The 11,429-nt window shown below is 39.1% G+C and overlaps 1 protein-coding gene across 6 annotated transcripts in view; it reads right to left on the reverse strand.

Moving 5' to 3' along the window:
* The window catches only part of RYR2 (ryanodine receptor 2), a 777,004-nt gene that overhangs the window by 225,034 nt on the left and 540,541 nt on the right, over positions 1–11,429 (reverse strand). For all 6 annotated transcript variants that reach the window (XM_082407544.1, XM_082407541.1, XM_082407542.1 and 3 more), the window contains 5 exons: positions 10,509–10,623; positions 8,801–8,961; positions 6,567–6,726; positions 6,101–6,187; positions 2,019–2,245 (listed from right to left, as the gene is read on the reverse strand). In XM_082407544.1, coding sequence (XP_082263670.1) covers positions 2,019–2,245; positions 6,101–6,187; positions 6,567–6,726; positions 8,801–8,961; positions 10,509–10,623 — 750 coding nt within the window. The remainder of the gene's footprint in view (positions 1–2,018; positions 2,246–6,100; positions 6,188–6,566; positions 6,727–8,800; positions 8,962–10,508; positions 10,624–11,429) is intronic.

The raw sequence follows: 11,429 nt of genomic DNA on the forward strand, positions 1-11,429 counted from the left end.
CCATATGATGGTGTGATGTGAATGACTGTGGACCAGTCCTGGCTTTGTTATTTTCCTATCCTTACCTTCTCTGCAACCTGATTCCAATGACACTTTTTTTTACAAATTTGCATTTCATATATTTTGGGAAATTGACTCAAATTCTTTACAGCCTATAGTAAGAATTTAAATTATCCATTCATTTGCATATAACTTATCACAGGTAATTAACATAAATGATACATTACTATGGCAGGAGTGTATGTTGGGTTTCTATGACATGCCAACATATTAAATCACAACCTTAAAACTCTCTGCTTAATAGAGAGAGAATATTTTCCCTTATAAAGAAAAATTCGTTCCCAAATGTGATGTTTCTTTTGGTTGCAGAGTAACTTTTTTAAAACATTAGATGCAAAATTCCCATATAACTTTTCTCACATAAAATAAAAAGTATGAAATTAAATTGAATCCTCTAAAGAGTATATTATGAATGTTATATCTCTCTAATTATTTCACCTAAAAATATACAAATAAATACTTAATGGATTAAAAAAAATTCACCTGGCCAGATTAATTTTTCTTTGGATTTCTTCTGTTTGGAAACAGCTTTATTGAGATATCATTTACATACTATACAATTTACCTATTTAAAATAAATAATTCAATGGCTTTAGTAGATTAATGGAACCGGGCAACCATAACCATAATCTAAGCTTAGAACGTTTTCCTCACCCCAAAAGAAACCCAGTAGTACCCAGTGGCAGTCACTCCTCAGGTCCACTGCCCTTGCCTCCCCTAAGTAAACATTATTCTACTTTCTCTCCCTAAAGATTTGCCTATTACGGACTTTCCCTGTAAATGGAATCCTATAACGTGTGGTAGTAGTGTAACTAGTTAAAAACTTAGTATAATGTTTTAAAGCTTCATCCATTTTGTACCACATTTAAGTACTTCATTCCTTTGTATTGCCAAATAGATTTACAGTATGGATTCACCACACTTTATTTATCCACGAATCAGTTGGTGGGCATTTGGGTTGTTCCCACTTTTTGGCTACTGTGAATAATGCTGCTCTGAAATTCGTGTACAAGTTTTTGTGTGGACATGTTTTCATTTCCCTTGGGTATATACCTAGGCATGGAATTGAAGGCTCTTATGGTAACTCTGTATTTAACTTGTTGAGGAACGGACCAATTGTTTTCCAAAACACAGGTTAAATTTTAAAGGTATTAAAAGAAAATAAAAGTGCCAAGCATGTCTAAATATATAAAAATGAACAAAGCTTCTACAGCTTTTTAAGAGTAGAGTTTTAAAATATAAGAAAAATAACAAATATGTGTGCCTTTGCATTGTTTTCATGAAATGTTTTCACTCAGTTTGTGACTTAACTTTTTAATGATATTTTGGGAGGGAAATCTTGGTCCCAAACTTATTGATAATGAGGTTGCTAAAATGAAATCTCTGCAATTTAATTGGCTCTCACATGGAAAGACTACAACTCATAAACAAAGCCACCTCTGAACATTGTGTACTTCATATTATTACTATGACTGTCTAGAGTGCGTATAAACTTGTTTCCAAAGCCCTCAAGGTATTTTCACAATGCTCTTTCATCGACATCTCTTGGTCTCAGTTTTTCCCATCTGTCAAACAAAGGACTGAACTAAGTGATTTTTCTGATTCCCTCTTTACTATCTTACAGTTCTGTGATACTCTCTTACTCGGCTGCCTTAAGTCAGATGGCAGCTGTACGTGTCTGAATTTTTACTTACTGTTATTCTCATAAGCAAAACAAGAATGAGGAAAGAGATCATACACTCTCAAATCACCTCTTCACCTGTAATAATTCTGTTTCAGTAACCAAGGAGTTGAGACACAGACTTAAACTTAGGATGTACAAAATAACGTCTGCATGGCCCCAAGAAATCAGTATTTTTTAAACCCCGTTTTGTTTCCCCAGCACCACCCTTGAACCCTGGGGTAGGCATCTAATTTGATGGGTCCCCATCAGACAGTAAAGGACGCTCAGGCCTGACCTGTTCTCCTCTGGGATATGGAGAGACATGAACTGCAGAGGTTCCACACACTGCACCAGCCAGCCTTGGCGTTCACTTATTCGAGACACGTCTACCTTCAAGAACTGGTTGGGCATTCTGCTCCAGAGGACGTGTGAGAGGAACTGCACGTGGAGGCGAGGGGGACACTGCGGCACGGGGTTTTTGTGCTCGCTCTTGAATAATCCCGCTGAGAGAGGCATCACATTCTAGGAGATGGGGAAGCAGAAAAAGAATGAATGGATGACGCTCCTGGGGGGGTCCATAAAGTGATGACTAGAGTTCTGCACAGGAAGGAGATAATGACAGATACGCTACGTGTTGAGTAGAGTCAATACAAAAACTAATAGAAATTGGGTTGAGCTGCTTCTGAAAGGACAAGTGGAGAAAATTTGGGGATGTCTCCTTCCCATATACTCAATGGCACACTGAGAATGCAAGAGCAAGAGAGTATAGCCAGGTATCTTTCCTATATCTTTACCAAGCTGCGTCCTCAGGGACGCTTGGCATGTCTTTAGCTGCTTTCATCCAAACATCCTGAAAGACTGGTCACATCCACTTGGCTTTCTCCCTCTCTTATTGTCTGTCCTTTGTCACCCGCCTCATCCATCCTTAAACTACTCACACCCTCACTCATCGTCAGGTTTCTCAGGTTTGAGTAACCAGCAATATACCAGACACAGCTCAACAGATAAACCTGACTATTAAACAAGAAACACAATTTCTTTCTCCTCCACCTTTAATATGTATCCTCAACCATTCCAATTCCTACAGTCTGGCCTCAGGGAAAGAAAAGTCTCTACTTTGCCAAAGCTTATTCATTCATTTATGATCGTGATACCACCCCTGCCTGCCTCTTCTGGGCCAATAAAACAATTATCTCATCTTTCCGCATTACCTTCGGTTTCTCCCTCTCCTCTAGAACCTTCTCTACTGCATTATTTAGACTTGCTCATCCTCAAGCTACTTTCCTATTCCCTTCTGCTCATGGGGACAAAAAACCCAGGCACTTGTATCAGGCACTGAGAATGTATCAGTGAAACAAAACAGACAAAATCCCTACCCTCATACAGCTTCCATTTCTTTTTCCTTAGACATAAAATAAACAAAATCAGTAATTAACTAGTTATTAGAAAAGAGGTCACGGAGAGGAAAAAAAAAAAACAGGATGGGGGAATCAGAATGCAGGACAGTAATAATAAACAGGGTGGTCAGAATGGTGTCACTGAGAAGATGACATTTACAGAAAGATCCAAAGAGAAGAACCATGTGGATATGCAGGGGAGTAAGTTTCCATGCAGAGGGAACTGTGAATGCAAAGAACCCAAGGAGGGAGTTTGCGTGGCACGTCTGAGGAAGAGCTGGGGGCCAGGGTGGCTGCAGTGGAGTGAAGGAGGGGACAGCAGGAGGAGATGAAGTCACAGGGGTTAGAGGAGGTCAGCAGGAGGAGATGAAGTCACAGGGGTTAGAGGAGGTCAGCAGGAGGAGATGAAGTCACAGGGGTTAGAGGAGGTCAGCAGGAGGAGATGAAGTCACAGGGGTTAGAGGAGGTCAGCAGGAGGAGATGAAGTCACAGGGGTTAGAGGAGGTCAGCAGGAGGAGATGAAGTCACAGGGGTTAGAGGAGGTCAGCAGGAGGAGATGAAGTCACAGGGGTTAGAGGAGGTCAGCAGGAGGAGATGAAGTCACAGGGGTTAGAGGAGGTCAGCAGGAGGAGATGAAGTCACAGGGGTTAGAGGAGGTCAGCAGGAGGAGATGAAGTCACAGGGGTTAGAGGAGGTCAGCAGGAGGAGATGAAGTCACAGGGGTTAGAGGAGGTCAGGTGGTTTAGAACTTGAGAACCATCATCAGACCTCGGATTTTTACTCTCAGGGAAACAGGGTTTCTAGGGTTTCGAGCAGTGAAGTGAGTGACACGGTCTGATTTTTATTTTAAAATAACGACAGTCACTCAGATTGTTCTATGATAAACAGAGGGGTGAGGATGAATTAGAGGCTAGTGGCGAAATACAGATGGGAAACGATGGTGATGGAGGGCAGATCAGTAGGAGGGGTGGTGGGAGAGGTCAGAGGTGGAGGATTTGCTGGGGGGAGGAACTGGGATGCAGAATGTAAAGGAGGGAAGCCAAGGATGACTCCAAGGTTTGGGGTCTGAGTTATTAACTGACAGACAGGAAGACTCGATCAGGCAAGTCAGGAGGAGGGGGGAGTGATGGTCAGCGGTCCAGTTTCGGACATATCCAATTTGCAATATCTATGAAACACGAAACATAAATGTCAAATAGACCAATATCAGAGTCTGGGTTCTGAGAAACTACCACTTTTCTGTCAAATTTTGACTTTTTTTCAGTCATCCAAACTTGCTGCCTCCTTTCCCTCACGTTCAATCTCAAATAATAATATGAATTGAATGATCTTGAAAAAAATACTACGGCTTCTTCCATCATTTTACTGAAATTTTTCTGGCAAGGTCACTAAAGCCCTCCTACTTAACAAAAATCACAGATTCCTTTAGTCCATATCATATTGGCTCTTCTGCGGCAGCTGGAATCTCATTTTACAAAGGCAGAAACTGAGCTCATATGGTTTAAGAAATATGTCCAAGGTCACTGAGCCAGCATGGTAAAACTGTCTACTACATTCACCCTGAGGGGTGCCCAGCATCTCATTGATTACAATTGCGAATTTCAACTCAATTCCTTTTCCCGAATTTCAGCAGGCTCTTCTGCTTGTTGTTGTATTAGTACCCCTTGGCTGGCCAGACTAAAATTATTTAAATTAATCCTTTTCGGATTAACATATACACGCTACTATACATAAAATAGATAACCAACAATGACCTACTGTATAGCACAGCGAACTATACCCAATATTTTGTAATATCCTATAAGGGAAGGGTATCTGAAGGAGTACACACACACACACACACACACACACACACACACACAACTGAATCACCATGCTGTACACCTGAAACTAACACGACATTGTAAATCAACTATACTTTAATTAAAAAAAAAAAGTCCACCCCCAAAAAAAGTAAAAAAAAAAGAAAAAAAAAATAATCCTTGATTCTTCATTCTCCTTGAGCACCAAATCCAATTTCAACAAATCCTATTAAACCAATTCATTGACAAATTCTGTTAATCTCTCCCCTAAAACATCTTCTTACGTCTCACTCTCTCTCTATGATGACTTTCGTGAATCTCATCATCTTCTCCCATGTGGACAATATCAAATTGTTGATAGATAATTATTACTGCCTGCTCTCATTCATTTGAGGGCAGATATTTCTCCACATTACTACCAACATATTTTCCCCAAACAGGTTTGATTATACTCAATCCCCTGCTTCAAATTTCCACTAAAGCGCCACTGCCTAGGGAACAGGTGTACACTTCTTAATATGGCATTTAAGGCCTTTTCAACTTGGACTACCTTCCATCCATATTCATCTCTAGCCACATCCCAGAAGCATCCTTTGTTACAGTCACACTGAATTCCTTAACCTTCAGCACTTTCATGCCTATGTATTTTCACTTTCTCTCACCCTCTGTCTAGAATGCCCTCTCCTAGCAAATGTACCCTGAGATCTGTAATTCAACAGTTAAGAATCAACCTAAATGTCATCTCCTCTTTCAGATTTACCTGATCCACCCCATCCTACTTAGTTGTCCTTTCATTTATGTTCCCAGAGTACTCAATACCTGCCACTCTCGCATTTACCACAATGTAGCATACTTTCAGCTCTTCAAGCCCGTTTACTAGCTTACCCGTGAGTTCAGTGATTACTGAGCTGTATGTAATTTGGCATTTGTGTTCTGTACAAGGCTAGTTTTATTGAATAATATACTTATGATAACCAAAGAAAACCCTTTCTAATTACTTATGTTACTCTAGTGACCTTAACGAGATTACAGAATTTTCAAATATGGAAACTTTTAAAGAATGATTTATGTGATTAATATCAGTACTAATAACGTATGGAATTAATTGAAGAAGAAGTAAATGCTATTTCCTAACAAAAAACAACCCAAATATAATACCAGGAATGAGTCTTTCTTACCTTTATTCTTCCCAACTCAAACTGAAAAACGTTGGGACTTGTAGCTTGCGCAAAAACTGCAGGAAATAATTTTGTACTTGGTTCCACCTTAAATAATCAAATGAATTTAATAATATTAGTAAAGGAAGGAACACACACAAAAATATATTTTCTTCCTAACACCTAAGAAACACTTTACAGAAAAAGACTTTTTCTTCCTCTCATGCAGATATTCTCTTTCAATAATTATTTGGAATATTTCATTTCAGGACTATGTGAACATTTTTGGAGGAATGTACTGTTTACTCTGAAGGGCTTATGGCACTGTTATTACTCAAACAGAAGTAAAAATACAGAATTGACTCATCTGTGTTTTCATTTCCTTCTAGCTTATAATTTACTTTTTGATCTTGCAAAATGTGTTCTCCTCTCTAACGGGAATAAAGGTTTCCTCCTTGGAAGCACAAGGCCATCCCTGACCACATACCTGATAGTATGTGCTCAGCTCCTTGCCGTTGGCCGTGAAGGTGAGCAGCCCACTGGCGGTGTCCACCACGCAGCCAATCTCCAGGCCATTGTTGTTGCGTCCTTGCCCGGGGCTCAGGCTCTCACCCGCACACACCATATAGCAGTTGCTGCGTTTGATGCTGAATTGCAAAAAAACATGTTTATCTTTGAACAAGCACAGGTAGCGTGGAAAGCATGGACGTCTGGCAAACTAAACCTAAGTTATGCTGTGCAAGCAACAAGCTCATGCTGAAATGGGACAGGTGTACAGTGGGCCCGATTCTGTGATTCTGAGCAAAACTCCATTGACTTCAGTGGACATTCTGAGTCAGGTCTTCCAATCTCTCAATTTCACACCTAATGAAGACAGGTCAACGAGTTGGAACCAAGGATAAGAAGTGACCTGCACCTTCCCTCCAAAAACTCAAACCAAACTGGACCTTTTTCTGAGGTTCAAAAAAGTTTAACTATGATAAAGCAGAAACTAACACACACACACACACACACACAAAAAAAGTTTAACTATGTAATAATCATCCAAATTGGTAATTTTCATTCTCATGGGTTTTTTTTTTTAACATCTTTATTGGAGTATAATTGCTTTACAATGGTGTATTAGTTTCTGCTTTATAACAAAGTGAATCAGCTATACGTTTACATACAACCCCATATCTCCTCCCTCTTACGTCTCCCTCCCACCCTCCCTATCCCACCCCTCTAGGTGGTCACAAATCTCAAGGGTTTTTTTTTTGTTTTTAAACCACTTGTTCTGAGATGAGAAGCACCTGTTTCTGAACACTATCAAAGTCTTTAGGCCAATTCTACATGAGCTGTCAGTGATTCGATAGATATAAAATTTGGCTAAAATTAAGCCCCTTTCTGGACAATTCCTGGTGATCTGTTATGAGAGACAGACTTAGCTGGGATGTGCGCAAGGTCTGTGATATTAACAACAAACCCCACCTGAGTTTCACCCTCCACAAAACCTTTACCAGAGAGAGTAGCAAACTTAAGTGATTTGAGTTTCACCTCCTTCCCTTTCTCTACTACTGTGCAGTGCATGTATGAATGAGGCTGGCAAAAAGGGCAAACACAGGCAAGTAGGAGGAAAAGAGCAAGAAGGCGGAGATAAAGTCAGTTTCTGAATAATCAAAAGTTGGCTGTGTTTCTATGCTCTATTTATGTAAGATTCAACAACCTTCCCTAGCCTGTATTTCCTACACCAAAAACATCAATCAGATACCATATCCCTATATTATCTCCTTTCACTGTCTCCATCTCTGAAAATCAAATATATCCCTCAGAATATTCCTGGAAACAGGTGATTTGGGCCCCCCCCACCCCCCGCTACTGACGTAAAGCACTGTTCATTGGAGAATTTTTGCTAGGCTCACTGTCTCAAGTGCTAAGTTCATTGCGGTTCAAGTGTTACAACCTGAAGGCAGGGGAGGGAGCTTCCGGTCACCAAAAATGATGGTGCAGGTATTAAAGAAAAGCAACATTATGGGGGGGGGGCTCTTTCTATGAGACCCATCACAGCAGATCAGAGAGGATGCACGGGCACAAAAGGTAGATGAAAATGGCCAGATCTTCTCTTGTCTTATTCTGCAAGGAAGATAGCCTTCTTCACTTTTTTGAAGGTTTGGTTTGAGTTTGGTTTGTTTTGTTTTATAAATGAAAAATGATGGCACAGAAACTGTAACTGACTTACCCAAAGCCACACAGCGAGTCAATGGCAAAGCTGAGGAAAGAACCCACGGCTCCTCAGTCTGAGTTCAAATGCGTCCACCTGGTCTAAACCACTAGCCCACACTGTCTTCACCTTTTTCTCCCCACCTCCTAACCAGTTCCCAAGGTGCAGATCAGACCACAGGCTAAATGCCTCACATTCACCTGTCTCTAATCCTCACACAATGGCTAAGTAATGGCAACCCAAGTCATTAGTCGTGTGCGATGTCACCTGAAGGAATATATGATTATTACCCCAAAGAGATGCACTGCTCTTACTTTATAAGATTTTGCACTTTTAATATATTCAGATTCCTTACCGGCTTGTATGAGTAACAAAAAGGACATGGACATTAACGGTTTGATTACACTGTTCCTATCAACAGAATATTATCTTGGACATAAAATCCAAGAGAAAAAAAAATGCCTAGGTTTATCAACATTTTTATCAAATGTCATTCATGTAAGAAATCGAGGAAAACCTACCTTTCATGCACCTTCCCTTTTTCATCTCCTAGAGTCACGGTCACCGTACGAACTCTGTCCAAGTCAAAGCCTGTGTCATATTGATGGAAATCGGACGTGATCCAGCCCACCCAGACGCTGGCAGGCTCTTGTCCAGGAAAGATTCTCACTGAGTAATAGTACTGTCAAGACAGCAACACCAAGTATTGGCAAAGCAAAAAGAAACAAAACTTTGACTTGCAATGTCTTTAAGTTGCCTAAGAAGATATGTCTTTGTTTAAAATCGTTTGGCATATTTGCAGCAACATGGATGCAACTAGAGATTATCACACTAAATGCAGTAAGTCCGAAAGAGAAAGACAAACACCATATGATATCACTTATATGTGGAATCTAAAATAGGACACAAATGAACCTGTCTATGAAACGGAAACAGAATCATGGACATAGAGAACAGACTGGGGATTGCCAAGGGGAGGGGGGTGGGAGAGGGATGGATTGGGAGTTTGGAATTAGCAGATACAAACTGGTATATGTAGAAAGGATAAACAAGAAGGTCCTACTGTATGGCACAGTATAGGGAACTATCTTCAATATCTTGTAATGGATATAATGGAAAAGAATCTGAAAAAAATATTGGGTTGGCCAAAAAGTTCATTTGGGTTTTTCCGTAACATGTTATGGAAAGACCCAAACAAACTTTTTGGCCTACCCAATATACACAAATGTATAACTGAATCACTTTGCTGTACACCTGAAACTAACACAACATTGTTAATCAACAATACTTCAATAAAAAAGAAAATAATAGTATATTCAATACTAATAATAGTATATTCAATTATGCTATAACAACAACAACAACAAAACCCAAAGTTTAAAGCAGCAAAAAAAAAAAAAAAAACCTTTGGCCTAAGTAAAATGTTATAGGCACAAAGGACTGATGTGGCAAAGGAAAAGTCTTAAAACAGAGATCCTGAATTATTTCAGAAATAATGGGAAAAAGAGAAAAGACTATCTGAGCAAAAGATGATCTGAAGTTTTTTATACTTCCAAGTATGTATGGATGGGGGAGTACATATATAGTATGTTTATGTGATAAAACCATCAATCCATTACGCAGGTAAGCTTTGAATTCTTCAAGCTTACACCAGAACAATAATCTATGCTACAGGTTTTATACCTGTTTTATACCTTGAATATACTATCACTAACATAATATTTTGAACCCTTAAAATCACTTTGAAATAGTTCAGATCTGATATGTGAAAGTCAAGTTCAAATATGGGGGAAACTCTAAAGGGACACAGCTACATATTTTTTTTCCATTTGGCGTTTTATGAGAAGTGTTTTAAAAATTCAAAATGGCAGACACCTTGACCTCTAACAAAGTACGATAAATGATCTTGCAGACATATCACTGAGACAAAAGAAACTGCAAAATGTACTTGGAAAACTTAAGTGGCAAATAAAATGCCGTCAAGAAAGAAGATAACAAAATCAGGACTGAGGGTGCCATTAAGGATTATGTTTCCTAAAATAGCTCTCTTATTGCATAATATCCATTAGAATATACATACGTCTTTCAACTTTTCAGTCCCCAAGATATAAGTGAATAATTATTTTAAAAATAAGCTTGCTAAATAGTACGAATCAACGTTAACTATCTGAAATGCAAAGCATGATCACTGACAAATAGAAATAAATGACAGAAGCTGCAACCTCATACCGTGGACGTTTGCATCAAGTAATCATAGTCGTCCCTCTCATCTGCGAGGACGTCTTCTGTGAGTCTTGCAGAATGGCTGGTGCTGTAATCTGGCTTTGTCTTTCTAAGCAAAAATCTGAAATATAGTAGAGGACTAGGAATAAGCAACATTAAAATGTTCTGCCTATCTCAAACATAAACATATAATTAACTTAGTAGAGTGGTTGCCAGCCAGGATGATTAGCTCCCAAGAGGACATCTGGCAATATCTGGAGATATTTTTGGTTGTCACAACTTGGTGGGGGAGGGGTGCCACTAGCATCTAGTGGTGGAAGGATCCTGCTAACCGTCCTTCAACGCACAAGGCAGACTCTTACAATAAATAATTATCTAACCCAGAGTGGCAATAGTGTTGAGGTTGAGAATTTCATATTTAGTGTAAGAAAGGATGCTAAAACAATCTACCTTCTTATCCATTAAAAAATACTATTTAGAGAGAATACTCTAAGGTTCAATCAGTAATGTAAATATAAACGTCTTAAAAACTAACTCTTGGGAGAAAATACAAATCATATATCTGATAAGGTTAATATCTAGAATATACAAAGAATTCCTACAACTCAGTAACAAAAATGGAAATGACCCAATCAACAAATGGGCCAAGAACTTGAATAGACATTTCTCCAAACATGTTATACAAATGACCAATAAGCATATGAAAAGATGCTCAACATCACTAATCATCAGGGAAATGGAAATCAAAACCACAATGTGATATCACTTCACACCTATTAGGATGGCTACTATCAAATAATCAGAAAGTAACAAGGGTTGACAAGCACTTGGAGAAACTGGAACCCTCATGCAGTGCTGATGGGATTGTAAAATGGTACAACTGCTATGGAATACAATATAAATTTTTTTCCTCAAAAATTTAAATAT

The sequence above is a fragment of the Balaenoptera borealis genome, assembly GCF_965194805.1.
Source record: "Balaenoptera borealis genome assembly, chromosome: 10".
Classification (NCBI taxonomy): Eukaryota; Metazoa; Chordata; class Mammalia; order Artiodactyla; family Balaenopteridae; genus Balaenoptera; species Balaenoptera borealis.